Source organism: Phragmites australis, chromosome 7 (assembly GCF_958298935.1).
Source record: "Phragmites australis chromosome 7, lpPhrAust1.1, whole genome shotgun sequence".
NCBI lineage: Eukaryota > Viridiplantae > Streptophyta > Magnoliopsida > Poales > Poaceae > Phragmites > Phragmites australis.
The window spans coordinates 35,106,413-35,122,915 of record NC_084927.1 but is presented as its reverse complement, the minus strand read 5'-3'; the positions used below and the strand labels follow the sequence as shown (position 1 = coordinate 35,122,915).

Here is a 16,503-nt window from a genome sequence, read left to right as displayed (position 1 = left end):
GCAACACATCCACCATCCACAACGGTGTACACCATAGTTGCAATGTTGCAACAAATAACGGACGTCCACCGCGTGGAAAACCAGCACAGGCGAGCAAAGCCACCTGCACGGTGCACCATAACCGACTGAGGCTTGACCAGGACTACTAGGTAGCGGCCAAGCCGATGGCAGAGCCGGCAGGACGGTGACCAACCCACAGTTAGCATCCAAAGGACTGCACAGAGCCCACAACCCACCACCATAGCAAGCGTGCAGGCTACCACGCGGATTCGATCGGGAAGGGTAGATCCGACAAAGAACAACGCAGATCCGACCGGGACATCGACCAATCTGACGGATCAGCCCGGAACAAGCACAATGAACAACAGGGACCGGGGAGGGAGGGGAGGGGAGGTAGGGAGGAGGAGGAGGGGGCATGGAGAGAGAGGGGGTCTGTCGTCGATCAACCTTGGCCATGATGACCTTGTCGGTCAGGGAGCATAGAGGCGGCGATGAGGAGCCCCCAAGTCGCCTCTGGGGCGAGACATAGAGATCCTGATTGATCTAGCTTAATTATGAGAACTAGAAACAATAAATTTGATGTGTTTGTCTAATATTTTTCACAGACATCTTGCTCTCTAATATGCCAAGTAGGCAAAATCATGTGGCACGCGTGAGTATATATTTGTTGTTTACACTAATTAAAAATCAACTGTGGTCTGCAGAGCAAGTTTCAGCTTGTTCATTGGACGAGCGCATAATTTGGTTACCTGAGCGGTTTCCCGATTCTGTTCTCGCATGGTTACAAGAAGCAAGCTAGTATACAGAGATAAGAGATTCTACATAGAACTTTGTGGATTGCTGTAGGACAGATAACTATGATACAACGATGCATCATGGGCGGCAAAGATTCTGCCAAGTTTTTTTTTTTTGTTTGGAAAGAAAGATTCTGCCTAGTATTCCTTTCACATCTCGATTTGGAGACTGTCAGATGTCAGATTGGATGATGCGATTACTTTAACCGTAAGTATTGTCTGCTCGTTTAAGTGTGCATTTCGCAACAAAAAAAAAAGTGTGCATGTATTATTCAGAAGAAAGGCTCGGCCCACGTGGGATCCTGACGGCAGCTACGACACAGCAGTGGACGTGGACAAGCAGACTTGCGTATACAGATTACAGAACGAACACGACACCTCGGGAAGGTTGCATCATCACGTAGGAAAGAGACGAGTGCAAGAAATTTTCAGTTGCTAAAAACTGAAAAGTCACAGCCAAGAGGAACGTGGATTTTTGCAGGGGGCCCTGAGCTCAGGGTTTTATCGTGGCCATCGATTGACCCTTGGAGATTGGCACATGCATTTAATGCGGAGAGAGAAAGGGATGAAGGAAAGATTTTTCTGAATGCGTGGGGAAAACGGGAAATAGGTTAGGAGGCCTAGGAATAGGGTACGTGATGTTCGATCGTCCGGTCAGCAAAGTGTTCCAAAGGGCAGTATTGGGAGATGGGCTTGCCCTTTGGAACAAAAGTGGGGGGATTATGTCCTTGTGTACATGGGGGACCGGGTAACCACATTGGAGGTAGGAGCAGGGAGCGTTAAAGAATCAAATCTTATCCGTGCCAAAAAAGAAACCCAAAAGGGAGCAGCTGGTCGCCGGCAGCTTGCAATGTTCATCGGAGATTAGAGCGAGCAGACGATGAGGTGAGGAACGGCACTGGTCAGGTACCTCTCTGCGATAGGGCGGCGAGTTGGCAAAGATTGTTGCTGCGCAGGTGCAAGGATGGAGGAAACTGGGGGCGCAGGCGTCCATGCAGGAGCGGAGGAGGCAGCTTCGGCAACGAGGTCAAGTGGATCTTACTCTTGCAGTACTGGTGGCGGCACGAGATACCAGCGGGAGGTTGTCGGCGACAGTGGTAGTCATCGGGGCTATGTCAGAAGGTACGCGTCCCTTGATTCATCAGTTGCGCGCATTCCTTGAACCATCGGGAAAATTAGTATGTATAAGCTATCGCGATGTGTTTTGCCGACGAGCATTTGTGTGTACGTTCCGTCCTGATTGGTCAAGTATGGTATAGGAAGTAGAATTAAAGGGTTTCTGAGGATCATTAGCTGATTACTAGATCTTAGTTGAGTGGCGTGCTGTGTGCGGTGTGTTCCTGGGTGACGGCCATCAGCCATGTATTTTGCGGCTACTGAAGCTGAAGTCTTCGTACTGGGCGAATTGTAGGCGTCGTTGTGTCAGCGGGCCGAATGAAAGGACACCAGCCATTGGACGCGTGATTGCAATGGAGGAGGCTCTGAAGTCTTTCGAGCAGAGGAGAGGATTGTGCATTATCCAGCCAGAGGAAGGCATGGTGTTTGATTCACTCGATGAGGCATTCGATTTCTACAATCTATATTCCTGGGAGAAGGGTTTTGGGATTAGGTACAACAGCAGCAAAACCAATGATGAAGGGTACCACCTTATGAAAGAGATTACGTGCATGTGCCAGGTATTTATAGTCCTGAACATCATGCAGTGCTTGATTTCATAGAAGATTGTGTTGTCATTTTGGTTGTGTTGTCACAATGCAGGGGCGTCCGGCCGCTGGGACGAAGAACTATGTACTTTGTGGTTGCAAGGCAATGATGCGTCTACGGCGCACAGATGACCATGGCTGGTACATCCGCCATTTTGTAGCTGAGCACAACCACAAAATGACGGAGACCTGCGGGGAGAAGAGGCATTGGCCTTCCCACAAGCACCTGGACAACTACACCAGGGATATTATTAAATACCTCCGACAGAACAATGTCAGCCTTACTAAGGTTTATTCGATTATGGCGAGCATGTTTGGTTCAGTTCAGAAAACACCTTTCACGAAGCGGAAGCTGAAGACCCTCTGTGGAGAGCTTGCAAGGGAGACTGCTGATAATGATGTGATAAAAACTATGGAGGTCTTTATGAAGATCAGGGATAAGGACCCAGAGTTCAAATACAAGGTTGACTTTGATGTTGATGGATCAATACGTACTATGATGTGGACAAATGGTAGATGTAAAATGCAGTATGCACATTTTGGCGATGTGGTCACATTCAACACGACGTACAAGACAAACCTCTACGGCATGCCGTTTGGAATGTTTGTGGGGGTGAACAATCACTTCCAGAGCGTGTTGTTTGGGGGCAGTATTAATGAGGTCAGAGACAATAGATAGTTTCAAGTGGATTTTCCGTGAGTTTGTTAATATGATGGGTGGGAAGGAACCAGTAACTGTGTTGACAGGTATTATGTGTAGTTGTTTGATTTTTAACAGTAGTGTGCTGGGACAGGCATTAGCTGGTATACTAACATTTTTGGAATGAACATGCAGATCAGGCACGAGCTATGGAGGTGGCATTAGCGTCAGAGTGGAAGGGAGCGGTGCATAGGTGGTGCAAGTGGCACGTGCTTCGCCTAGCAAAGGAAAAGTTAGGACCAATTTACAGCAAGAATAGCCCTTTCAAGGCCGAGTTACACAAGATTCTGAATGCAATGATGAGCATCGAAGAGTTTGAGCTTGCTTGGCATCGGGTGTTAGGTGAGTATGGAGTGGTAGAGCATCCATTTCTGCAGAGGATTTACAATGAGAGGCACAAGTGGGCAAAAGCATTCTTCAAGGATGTTTTCTGCGCCAAGCAAACCAGTACTCAGCGTAGCGAGAGCATGAATCATATGATGAAAGGTTATGTGCCACCCGGATCACCAATGCACCACTTTGTTACTCAATACCTGAAGTTAGTTGCTGATCGAGATGAGCAAGAAGACTTCCAAGAGAGGCGTAGTAAGCTGGTAAGGTTGCAGATGTAAATGTATAATGTGACATTCAATAGAATTCTTTGTTGGTCTGAAATGTGGCATATTGGTTTATTTGCAGGGCAACAAGAAACCACGGTTTAACAATGAGATTGAGCGGCATGCAATGACAATATACAGCCCTGCTATGATGGAAGTGGTAAATGAACAAATATTTGAAGCTGGGTACTATCGGGTAGAGGATGTGCAACCCGGATTGAATTATACAGTTGTGCATTGTAAAGAGCAAGGAAGATCAAGCTGGATGCACGGCAGATTCTCTGTAAAAATCACCGAAGGTGGGAACAAGTACCAGTGTGATTGCGAAATGACAGAGCACATGGGCCTACTTTGTTGCCACATAATCAAGGTATTGCAATAGTTTGTTCATATATTGAAATTGATTGATGTGGTTAACAAGGCGTGTGAGTGAATTTTGTGGACATATGAAATGCAGGTGATGCTTAAGCTAGATATCATGGAGATCCCGAGTGTGCATATATTGAAGAGGTGGAGTAAAGATGCAAGGGACATATTGCCTCCTCACCTGGCATTGTATCAGAAAGACAGTCCTGCAATCCGGTCACAGACATTTTGACATTGTTCGGTATACATTGGTGCTCTCGAATTGGTGCAGATGGGAGACTGCAATGGGAAAAGATATGAGGAGTTAATGAAGATAATCAGTGAGGGGAAAAAGAGATTGGCAGCAATTGATGGAACCAAAGATTTACTAACATTGGAGGAACAAGCAACAGCCATGGCGAAGGCAAATGGCAGCCAGGAAGATACAGATAAAGGGAAGGAGAAATTGAATAGCATGGTTGGGTCTGTGGGGGGCTACAATGGTGGTGTCAATGATGAGGATGAGTGCAGCTCTTCTAACTTCTTTGCATTGTCTCAATTGAAAGCCCCGGCGAAGAAACGTGGCAGAGGAATGCCATCATCAAAACGTGATAAGCCAGGGTACGAGCTAGGCGGTGCAAATAAAGGGCGAAAGGATAGAGGTTGTGCAAAAATGGAACCAAAACGTGCAGTTACATGCAGCGGATGCCGACTGACGGGGCACACGAAGCAGCAGTGTCAGAAAAGGCTCCAAAGTGCAGCGACAAAGATCCGTGAAATGATGTGATGCTGGAATAATGTAGAGTATCATAATTTTTTTTTGTTTTCTATGGTGCTGTAACACCAATGTAGGTCAGGTTTATTTTGTGTATGGCTGAAGAATCTGTGCTGGCCATATCAATTTGTACGAATGTTTGGATGTCTTTTGAGGTATAAGTAAAATGTTATTTTGCTGTATCTGGAAGGCAAAATGAAATTTGTGTCGTGGGGCTGTTGCTTGGCTGGTAAGGTGCGCAATAATCGAATCTGAGACGGATGGCAAAATTTGAATGTGAGGCAGGTGATATTTTGAACGAGACGTGAAATATGTATAATTTGTCAACAGCACCATGTGGTTTGTTGTCGCAGCACCTGAGGTCTTTGCAATGGGTCGCGCGTAGGCATTGGACCCTATTGGTCCAGGCTGAATGAGGAGGGGCGTACCCTGGTGCAAAATGCATGTGTGCCAATGGGAGGGAAAGCGAGATGGAACTAGTTCAAAATTTGAGACTTGAGACAGTGCAACTGTGAAAAGATGTGTATGGAGGTGCAATGTACTCGAACTGACTGCCCAAGTCATACGGGCAGGACAACATGCATTAAATGAGAGCAGTGCGCCTTCTCCCCCAACCAAGGTTGTGGTAAAGGGGAGATTGAGGGAGCCATTCGCGGAGTTGCCGTAAAGTGAAGATTGAGATGGCTGGGGCAGAGGCTGGTAAGCATCGTGGATTCGTTGGAGTAGCCGTAAGGTTCCACCGCAATCAAGGTCGCTACAGCTGAAACTTGCATCCCCTTGCAGGCTTCGGGATGGGCTCCGTGCGCCGCTCTCGTAGGTTGAGCCGGGCTTCAAGAGAGGACTCTGGTGGTAGTTGTTGGACAGATCGAGGAGGTGGAGGCCGGCGAGAAGCAGGGCAAGACTCTCCAATTCCTTTCCCTTCGCTAAAGGTACCGGTAGTACTGTATAGTTGCATGAGCCCTAGGACAGTGCATGATGAGTTGCAGGGTTTAGATGGGGAAAAAATTGGATTGCTACGCGAGGTAGGTCTAGGTGGATTGATGAGTCCGCCGAGCATCAAGGTTGTAGATCGTGGTTTCTCACTGTGGTTGTTGCGTAGATTAAGGCCAGAGGACATGAAACTACAGCTAGGTGACAACAGTTTCGCAGCTATTAGGGAGGAAGACATCAATAGGGTCCTAGGAATTATCAGTGGAAGAGAGTTGGTTAGCAATGTGCATTCAGGTTTAGTTGAGCATAAGGTGAAGCAGTTGTTGGGAGTTCATGTACTGAACATTAGCAGTGTCAGAGGCGTTCTTGAGAACCTAAGAAATAAGAGTGGACTCAATTCGGAGGAGAAGAATGCATTCCGGGTGGCGGCTGTTTTGGTTTCATTCGGTTATATGTTGTGGGCAAACAACCGTGGTGGAGCTACGATCTGCAAAGAACTACTCAATGCTTGCTCAGTTCCAGAGAAGTTGCGCATGACCAATTGGGCATAATTCATACTACGAACACTGAGCAGCTCAGCAACAAAAATCCAAGCTGATCTGAGAGCAGGTGCTGGTAGTGTGCTCCTAGGAGGTTGCTTGATTTTCTTACAGGTACATGGATAGGAGACATCCCTGCTGTAGCTTAGGAATTAATAATTGAATGAATTTGTTGAGTGAGAAATAAAGAGGAGTTTATTTTATTTTCTGTGCAGATCTTGTACTTGGACTGCTTGGAATTTGGAGTATATTCTGTGCCTGCAAATACCCTCCCACGCATAGCAGGGTACACAACGGAGAAGCTTCGAGAGTTGATAAGGATGGATAAGTCGAATTAGGGCGGTGGAGCAGCTGCAACTTTTGGTCAAATAAAGGTAAGTTATACGAAAATGTCGTGTAAGGTTAGCATTTGGCTAGGATGGCTAGGCAATTATAGGTTTTGTGGGAATTGTTGCATGCAGAGAAGAAGGGATGCGGTGACACGAAGTCAGGGTAAGGAGAAGAATGTACCAGATGCATGTAGAGGGGCAGGTGAAGGGGGTGGGCCAGCGGATTCAGCGAAGATGATGAACATGGCCGATAGAGCAGAAGTAATGGCATTGCTAGAGCAGAGAGACAATTCGCTGTTGAGAAATTTGACAACACAACTGGACATGAGACGTCATGAGTTAGTTAAGGAAATATTTGGGCAGACTTGCAGTACAGGTGCAAACAAGGTAGGGACTGAGCAAAATGTTTCATCGTCAGTGGCACCAACTAGGTGTGGTGCTAAAGTTGACATTGGTATATCAGGAGACAATGATGCAGCAGGTATGTATGTATCCGTGGTTGGGAATTGGTAAGGCATAATTCATCATGAAGGCATGAGTTAAAACTTATAATTAGTTAGAACAATAAGATGTATTTAATGTGTGGGCAGGTGTGGGAGACCCTGGTAGGGTTGGAAGGGGAAATCGAAGGAATGAACAAGGGATGCGGTACAAGGTATGCGCGGTGCGCCGTAAGCGAGGTAATATAAATATTTGTGGAGTAGGAGCATGAAGTGCAAAAACGGTATTTATATGATTGAGAAACGTGTAATTTGTAACGATAGGTGGGAGTGAAGCACGGGCAACTTTCGAATGCGCTCATGAATGTACTGGTGCCGAAGGTGAGGTCCAACCGAAGAAGAAGACGAAGGTTCTAATGGGTTATGACGAACAAATCAAGAGAGCAGGTAAGTTAAATGGGCTTAAAAAATCTGAAGCATAGTTTGCCATCAGGTAGTTTATGGTGACTAAATGTGGCCATTTTGAGTATATTTTGCACAGGAGATAACTTGGGTACGGCAGAGGCACCGCTGCCACGAAGCATAAGGGACAACAGTTTGATAGTACCGTGGATGATAAAATCGATAGGATTTTTCAATAATGCAGTTGGCAGTGCAGTGAATGTACATATTGGGTATGGGTATGCAGGTATGAAAGAAATAAGAAGGACCAGGTTTGTGATTGTCGCATTGTTGACAGAAACTGATAAATGGTAAGCCTTGTTAATTGTAGGTACCTCTGGGATGGGCCATAATAAGAAAGCATTGTTTAAAAGGACTAGAGTACGGAAGGAATGTAACATTAAGAGACAACGCAAGAAGCGTGGGGTTGCGGAGGAACCACCTTTCCCATTTGGACGTAATAGAATTCAGGTTATAGCAGAAGCGGCACATGAAGTATATGATTGGGTCATGAACTGTACATCAATTGAATTGAAGCGGTGAGACGTGATACTTTCTTGAGCACCGACTGCCTCAATTGCACTAAGAAAAATATATGTTGCGTCCTTATGCAGAGAGTGGATAGCTCACACGCGCTCCAGTATGGAGACACGGATAAAGGGCGAGCGGCTAAAAGCTGAGATGAGCATTGGTGGCCGCATCGGAAATGACGTGTGCTCGCTGATTTTCCGTATTCTGGAGAGGGAAGACCATGAATTGTATAAGTACCAGGTGGTGAAAAGAAGTCGTCACTTCATTCCACCAGAATGGGGGGTAATTGCTAGTTTCCTTCGAACATAATTGTATAAGTACCGTAGGCTGAGTTGTAACTGACGTGTTTGATTTGTGTGTAGGTCCAGGTGTTGATCCAAGGCGACTACCTCAACTCGGACAAGGTGAAGGCAATGTTTATAGCAGCCGGGTTGGGCTATGATCCAAAAGATTATGAACTGGTAAGAATTAACAATTAGATGATCAGTTGCATTGACACTAGGGACACACGCTGAATGGATGGAGCATGTCCCAGTTTATTGTTCCAGCAGGTAGATGGGTCTGCTACTTTTGGGATGTAGGAAATAGACGGCTAACCATCATTGATCCGGTAATGAGCACATGGGAAGCGACTGAGGTGGAGCAAAAGCACAAGAAATACGTTGAAATATTGCACGGAGGTTTCAAGGCGTGCAAGGAGCAACACTTCAGTGAATGGGACATAGAGACGGCGGATTGGGAGGTGAAGTACATGTGCAGCATGAATGAACCATCATCAACTAAGTAAGTGTATTACTGTGTTAATAATGAGGAGTGGTGTGCCCGTTTAACTTACATGCTCTATTCTGCAGGGCTGATTCTGCACTGCACATATTCCACTATGCACGGCATTTCGATGGACAGACACTTCACTATGGCATAGATCAGGTTTGCATTGATGGTGATTAAATGATGTTCAGTTAGCACCAGTACCAAAGGCATAACAATGTTGTGGCTAAAATTTCAGGAGTACGCGGAAAAAGCATGGAAATATTGGATGTATAAACTACTCAATATACAGTGGAATAGTGGGCACCTTCCTTCCGTCATGTGTGTGGACTTGACGTGTTGATGGTTAGAACTGAATGGCCTATTTTGGTGGTCGTTAGTAGTGAAGAGTATTTTGGGCTGTTAGGGCCATGGTCTAGAACTGGTAGTCATTTTGTGCATAAGGATGGCATATGTGTATATTCGTAGTAAACATGTTGGGCTGAAAATGACCTGAATCATGGTGGAACCACTGGTTGTCTTGTGCTTTTGTGAAGAATATGCGCAATGAATATGGGTACCTAATGCTGAAAGAACTTGATATAAGCATCAATAGAATGGAGCAATATGTCCATATGCTGGTAGTGTTGATCGCTGATGAATGTGCATGCATGATTGAAACCATCGTGACTGGCGCACAATATGCATTGCGCTTCTGTATGATGGGAGGAAGAGGCATCCAATAAGTAAAATATTAAGAAATTTGCATTTGAGGTGGAGTCATGCAGTGGTGGCAACCATTGTGCCAGGGAATAGCGGCTAGCAGGGAGGAAGATGATGGATGAAGATTCTTGTTAAATACAGGTCGTAACAATACATTTACACTTCTGCAAAGTCAAAAGTAGCGTATATATAACAGAAAAAATACAGCATGTCAGGCCAGCAGAAAGGTTGGCACAAAATGTGAATCCTTACAGTACGTTTACAGAAAAGCCAATTTGGATGTTGCGGCTGTGGTGCGACATTGCGAAGAACAAACGCAGGGTGCAACAGTAAATCGGGAAAACAAAAAGCATCAGCGTCACTAAAAGAATTGTATCGTTGAAAATTGACACAACCAAAATGTAAACGTGTACAGGTCGTCCATTAGATTGCATAGTTGAGCAAGAACACCTAGTACACAGAGTTGGCAATGATAGTTTTAAGGGGAAGTGGAATGGCGACATTGTTCCCAGAAATAGTCAGCGCTTCACAGAGAAGGGCATTCCGCAAGGAAGGGATTTGACCCTGAAAAGGATAAAAATCGAATATACTAATAAAGAATGTAATGGCAGAAAGAACATATAGAACTGAGAAGAAGTGTAGTATTACCAATTTCAATGGCATTGCCAAAGCATCGCCTTTGAAATTCCGGGCACAATGTAGCATGCAGACACCACAGTGCACACTAAGACAGAGAAAATATTCAGTGGTTACTGCATTGCGTTAAATTAGAGAGGGGGGGGGTGGGGGCATAGCATGGCATACTTACACATTGCAGGACTCAATGTTGAGAACTGGGAAATGCACCTGCCATGCATTGGGGTCAGGTTGCCAGTTATCAAAGAACGCGGATATGCATTTGCACAAAGCATCGAGAATCCTTTGTGCAGCATGCCTCTTCAAAGCAGTGTGAGGATTCGGGCCACAGGGGTCAAGCACATATATGACTTTGTTCCACATGTCAAAGGAGAAACAACACCACACTTGATTGATACATGCAGGGACCAGCATCTACAAAAAAGGGATAAGATGAGCAAAATTGGATGGGCCAGATTGTTGGGGCAATGTGGTACAAAAGTTTGCTGATTACAGCACTTATCATCCGGCAAGCAGATAGGTTGTAGGGAACATTTGCTCCAATGAATTGCTCCCTAACAGAGAGGACATTCAGCAGGTCGTACCCAGCTAACGCAAAAGACTTTGCAGAATACGTACAAGAAGAGGACCACTTTTCAGAGAGATGTGAAGATGGAAGGCAATAAAAAAGCAATTTGATCAAAGTGAACTCACATAGAAATCAGATTCAAAGAAATGCCTCCAGCGACATTTCCAAGAATTAGCGCGCATGTCTGCATCGAGCTGGGTAAAGCGGCGGATGAGTATGTCACACAACTCAAAACCCATAGGGTTCGAGCCTACCAACTGAGACCTAAAGGCCTCACTAGAAAGTTGTATGTACTTGGGTGAGTGGTGAATAACCCAGTTCCTGAAAAGACGGGATCAATGACATATAAGTCCATGGAATTGGTTAGTAAGATATATTAGGGATGGATAGTTGCTTACCGCTTGAGATATACGTCAGCAGCAGCATACACCCAAGAAGCTAACTTTTGAGGGACAACACAGCCATTATCCGGATGCATGCACCCCATGTTCCATGGTGACCTAGCCTGTTCCCCAAGCATCAATTTTTTCTTGCATATTGGTTCAGATGAACGTTGTCCAAAAAGAATTTTGCCGTCAGGATCCTCGACCTCATCTGCACTGCACATCTGATTGACAACAGCAACCGTGCAATCTTGTTTTAGCAAACGACGCGGAGTATATGGTAGTTCAGTAGTCTCTTTATGCGGGGTAGGAACAAAACGACTAGTCGAAGTTTCCTAGTATGTAAGTTTATGGCCAGCATGAAGAGGATGGGTTGCAGCGCCTGCAAGTAAAAGTACATTCTTTAGCTGGGCAAACATGTAGGTGTGAAGGCAAAAACCTGCGTGTAGAAAAAGAAAATTATTTACCAGCACTCATGCAGTTGCGTTGCTTCTTGATTCCATATGAAGATGGACTAGAGGTCCATGTGTTAGGCATAACATCCAGTGAACGTGAATGCTTGTGAAGAGGCGTAGCAGCACTCTCAGCTAAGTAGAAGCATGTAAAAAAGGAATTATTTATATACGTTAGGTAGCAGAGTACACATAAGGTGTGATTTACCGCTGAAGGGGGAACATACCTTCGGTATCTGATTGGTCGAGTTGTTGTCCAGTTCCATTTTTTGTGCATGAAGACCTCGGCCCTACAGTGGGTAATGGTATTATTCATGGTGGTAGAAAAATAGATATTATGCACAGCATTGAGTCAAGACTCTTGACCGTTTATTGGTTCACCACCACTAGCAACGCACGTCGGGGAAGGCGTGGGGGCGTCAAGTCCCCCACATTCCTTTGAAATGTAGTTTAGAATGAAATCAGCTAGGGAGATAATGAGGTCAGAGACACCCTTCTTGTAGGTCACAGTGAGATTGAGGTACCGTGCATTGAACCTCTTAAGAATATCAGCCATTTTACTCCTTTCCTGCACATAGTTGTCCAGATAATTCCAATAAGTTGTACGAAAAGAGGAATGATATACATCTAACTAGTGCAACCATGGATTCACCAGCTTAGGATAATGGGTTCGGATATGGTTAATTAGCTCCGTCTGATCAGTCAACAATGGGTTGGAGTAGGCAGGTAATGGCAGTTGGGGCATGGTTGATGTAGGCAGTTGGGCAGACTAAACCTCTGGAGATTTTGCTACATTGTCCTGAAGGGAAGGGATAGCCTCTGTCCTTGTTGCCTGTGTATCGGGCCTTGACACACCGAAACACTTGTAGCATACCTCGGAGGGATCGCGCAGCTACAACCAATGGAACAAATGGAGAGACAAGCAAAATAATTGCAAACGTAAAATATAAACTAACGAAGACGGTGCATGGAAGTACGCACCTGGCTTATGCCAAAGCAAGGTTCAGGGCAACCATGTTGGCGATATGAATCAGCAGATATCATCTTTGACAGCATGTCAAAACTGAATTCCTTGATACGAGGCAGCTTTGCATGCGACATCTTCAGAGGGCCCAATTCCAAATTGTCGAGATAAAGAACCTGAGAAGATATAGGAAAATTATGAACTGTTGGACAACAAAATATCTTTGGAATGTGAAGTAGCTAGTATCTTTATTGAGGTTACCTGAAGGAATATATGGCATCCTGAGATGTTGGAGACTGTCCGCTTGCGTGCAAGATCAGATTGAACTTTCCTTGCAGCATCAACGAGGGCGTTCAGTACATGGGTAGCCCAATTGAATTGGTATATTTCTTCTGACCGGCTCAAGGCTCCCCAGAAATTAACATTTACATAGTCATATTTGGCAGAAGGAGTGAGGACATTGCCCATGGCAAAAACAACGAAAGCCACCTTGAAAGCCTCTACAAGCATCTTAGATGAGGTATTAATAATTTCCAAATGCAGAACAGACTCTACTGCTTTCAGACTACGTGGATGCTTATTAGACATTCCTATACTGCTCTGGAGGAAATTTATAGCTTCCTGCGTGATGAAGGCATCAGGGCCTAATATATCCTTTGGGCCGCAGGGGATGCCAAATACAGTACTGACATCATTGGGGATCAACCGAAGGACGCGGTTGTCATCTATGCGAATGGATCGGGCCTGGCAATCTACTTTCTGCATGAGCCACATGCTAAACTTGATGTTTAACTTCTTAATCCTAGGAAGATCTAGCATTCCACCAAAGCCAATAGACCTAACCAAGTCCTTCTTGTAGTCATTGAAAGTCTGAACATAGTGCAAAACTTCTTAAGAGAGCTGCGCGAAGTGGCAGCAGATGAGGATTGGGCATGTGCGTTGTCAGGTGACCCCCCCGGGAGTTAAACTGCCAGAGTGATATGCATCTAATTCTTCAGGGTCACCATCAATGTGGGTTCGAGCTGTTCCAGGCATCCACTGGGAAAGGGGTGAAATAGGCGAGGAGAAGAACAAATTAAGGAAAATGAAAAGCATAGGCATGAACAGTAAGGATCTGTGAAAAATGCTGAAATCAGAAGAATGGAAGAACGCACCTCTACGGTTGGCTCGAAGCCGGCAACACGCATCTTATCCGTGTACCGGAAGCAGACGTCAGGTGAAGCACAAATCAATGGAAGCAGTGCTTGGTGAAAATATGCTGTTTGGCTCCTAGCCGGCGACAGGCATCTGATCCCTATACCGGCATCGGGCGTCAGTTGAAGCTCGCATCAATGGAGGTGGCTGAACTGCGAAGGGGGTGAAGTGAGGACAGATTTCCTTGCAGACCTCAGAGGAGCACCGGCTCCAGAGCTCAACTGAAGAGGATTGGTGGCAACATCGTAGGTGCACGGATTTATTGCAGCGGTGGGCGGCGGGGGAGGGTGGGGGCGCGGGATTTTTTTGGAATGTAGGTGCGGGAACGAGTGAAGAGATGCGCAAACAAGATAAGGGGGCCGAATTGTTCGATTGAACATGCAGCGCAAGGGACAAGACACGCGGTGACCGATCAGTATTATGTGCTACCGAACAGGACAAGCCCACACGGCCATAATTTTCGGCTAGCGCTGGAGAGAGAAAAGAAAAATGTAAACTATTCCATGGCACGAATCTCGAAATGCACCAACGAACAGGATAACCACCTGCTTTCAGCTCCCGCTACGAAACGATTTATTGCAGCCAAGAGGCAGCGCTTGGCTGCTTGGTCTGAAATTAGGACCATGCTAATACGCTCACGCGCCACAGTAGTAACTCGGCCCCCCTTCCGACAGCTCCCTTCTTTTTTTTAAAAAAAAAAAAATCTTTTTCCCTCTATATCTTTCTATTTTTGAAAAAATTTCTAAAAACTTTTTTGAGAAACTGTGAGGAACTGTCCAAATAGTATTCTAATTAATCATCAGGAGGATCATTATTCATAATCACAACCTCGACGATTAACCAGAATACCATTCCGGTAGTCCCGGCACGTGTTTTGTGCCCAGGATCGGAACACATGCCTTCCAACTCAAATATCACAACACAGTTTAATAGAGAGCAAATAATTAAACTGGATTACCATTATTAAACATGCAACTGCTTCCACAATTTACAACAAAAGAGGAACAACAACAACTATGCAGCGGAAGAAAAAAACCTATACAACAAAAGAGTATGGAGCCGTATGCCCTTAGGCTCCATACCAAAAGCGCCGGAGTTCGGAGTAGAAGGTGCTACTCCTGCCCGCCACCCTGATTGGCAGGCACAAAGTAGCCGAACACAGCCTCTTCCTCGCCAACCTGCGAACCTGAAAGCAACTTAAGGGCAGCACCCCTTAGTACGAAGGTACTAGCAAGTCTTACACAGTATGAGTATATATATTCTCGACTCCAAGGATCATGCATTTAAAGCTGTAGCAAGGATTAAAACATGTTTAAGTTCATTAAGCGGTAAGCAACTTAGACTCTAGGTGTAAGCAACTGACTTAACCAACCACCGACTCAAACCCTGCCAACCAACTGATCAGAACAGATATATGAACAACAAGTGTATAAAAGCAAACCATTCACACCAAAACACCAACCACATACCGACCAAACCACCCCAATCCAACCATGCCACAACCCACATCGAAACTCTACGACCAAAACATGGTCGCTCGGTGGAGATAAGCGATAGCGATGCTCATGACCGAGAGCGCGGCAGTTCGAACTGATTATACACCCTGCAGGGGGATACTCCTGGACCCACACGACACAGCGACCATACGGCTTGTGCCACCAGCTAAGATGCGCACAAGGGGGTACCCGTGACAACCTTTCCCAATCAGGCCCAACCATGTGGATCAACCATAGCTCGGCACGGCGGTATTAGAACTACTCCCCGAGCAAATTAATACCGCTAAAAGCCCGGACTCAAACCGGACTCACACCGTCTATGACGAGGCCCACATGACCACGTCTGCGAAGGTAATCGGCTCGCCTACCATTATATCAGCATGTGGTGAGTAAGGTATGTGCTAAAGCCGACTACACCGACGGTCGGTGCTTAACCGGTGCAAGCGGTCTACGGTGTCCGGGTTCCCTCCCCGAACTGCCTGAGGACTCCTCGTGAGCAGATGACACCCCTAACACCGCCCACACCTCGTCTCAACTCACCACTCACCAAACCGACTCATCATCAACACAACCACAAATGTGAACAGGTAATAAGTCCTAGGCTCGCGACAACGGTGGACGCCGTCGTCGACTTCTACCGGAAAGCCTAAGTACCACTAAGCATAGCGAACTAAAATTTGACCGCGACGACACCACTAGGCTCCTAGGAACAACACATGACACGTGACCGAAATGGGATAATGCATCGGCATAGGTTCTACCCAACTCGGTACCCGACACATGCAATGTATACATAAGCGTAGATAACATATTAAATTTTCAAGTAGACATGGTGCAATATGAACGATGCTTGCCTTGCTGCCCTGGATCAGAAAGGTGGGACGCCTCACGATCGCCCACGGCCTCCGGGATCGACGGATCGGCGTTCACTATATAGAGCAACGCGTGCAATGTAATGAGCATGTATGAAATGCGACCATATAAGAAAAATATGCTCCACAATACATGACAATATTTTCCCCAGATCACACTATGCAAAATAAGAGTTTTCCCAGTGGTCTCACGACTTTCGAACATGGCATTGACTATTTGTGCTTTAACTAAGCTGAAACACATTTAATCAATAGATAAATTCTCAGAACGTATTTAACGAGTTTCAACATTTTTAACATGTAGTTCATATTCCTACGAAACCAACACAACTGGTCTCATGAAGT

General features: G+C 45.7%; 3 protein-coding genes and 1 long non-coding RNA gene across 6 annotated transcripts; 2 read left to right on the top strand and 2 right to left on the bottom strand.

Moving 5' to 3' along the window:
• Positions 1 to 1,538: 1,538 nt before the first annotated feature.
• Positions 1,539 to 4,925, top strand: LOC133925623 (protein FAR1-RELATED SEQUENCE 5-like). Its single transcript, XM_062371486.1, has 6 exons — positions 1,539 to 1,916; positions 2,206 to 3,244; positions 3,333 to 3,790; positions 3,876 to 4,163; positions 4,251 to 4,343; positions 4,431 to 4,925. The coding sequence occupies exons 2-6, from the start codon at positions 3,154 to 3,156 to the stop codon at positions 4,923 to 4,925; spliced, it is 1,425 nt and encodes a 474-aa protein (XP_062227470.1). The 5' UTR covers positions 1,539 to 1,916; positions 2,206 to 3,153.
• A 1,958-nt stretch (positions 4,926 to 6,883) lies between these two features.
• Positions 6,884 to 8,602, top strand: LOC133925622 (uncharacterized). The gene is made up of 7 exons (XM_062371485.1): positions 6,884 to 7,192; positions 7,302 to 7,391; positions 7,476 to 7,598; positions 7,693 to 7,839; positions 7,924 to 8,131; positions 8,207 to 8,405; positions 8,486 to 8,602. The coding sequence occupies exons 1-7, from the start codon at positions 6,946 to 6,948 to the stop codon at positions 8,600 to 8,602; spliced, it is 1,131 nt and encodes a 376-aa protein (XP_062227469.1). The 5' UTR covers positions 6,884 to 6,945.
• Positions 8,603 to 9,760: 1,158 nt separating this feature from the next.
• LOC133925021 (uncharacterized) lies at positions 9,761 to 12,562 on the bottom strand. 3 transcript variants are annotated; one of them, XM_062370823.1, is made up of 10 exons: positions 12,285 to 12,562; positions 11,999 to 12,200; positions 11,860 to 11,922; positions 11,648 to 11,767; positions 11,196 to 11,562; positions 10,923 to 11,118; positions 10,723 to 10,830; positions 10,402 to 10,643; positions 10,242 to 10,317; positions 9,762 to 10,157 (listed from the first exon to the last, which is right to left on the bottom strand). In XM_062370823.1, exons 5-10 carry the CDS (start codon positions 11,402 to 11,404, stop codon positions 10,044 to 10,046), a joined length of 945 nt encoding a protein of 314 aa, XP_062226807.1. In that variant the 5' UTR covers positions 11,405 to 11,562; positions 11,648 to 11,767; positions 11,860 to 11,922; positions 11,999 to 12,200; positions 12,285 to 12,562; the 3' UTR covers positions 9,762 to 10,043. The 3 variants fall into 3 exon arrangements, with proteins under 3 accessions (XP_062226809.1, XP_062226807.1, XP_062226808.1); XM_062370824.1 differs by having other exon boundaries at positions 11,196 to 11,515; positions 11,860 to 12,200; XM_062370825.1 differs by lacking the exon at positions 10,723 to 10,830 and having other exon boundaries at positions 9,761 to 10,157; positions 11,860 to 12,200.
• A 666-nt stretch (positions 12,563 to 13,228) lies between these two features.
• On the bottom strand, positions 13,229 to 14,193 carry LOC133925022 (uncharacterized). The gene is made up of 3 exons (XR_009910887.1): positions 13,897 to 14,193; positions 13,751 to 13,854; positions 13,229 to 13,634 (listed from the first exon to the last, which is right to left on the bottom strand). It is a non-coding gene; the product is annotated as an uncharacterized LOC133925022 (long non-coding RNA).
• Positions 14,194 to 16,503: the final 2,310 nt, after the last annotated feature.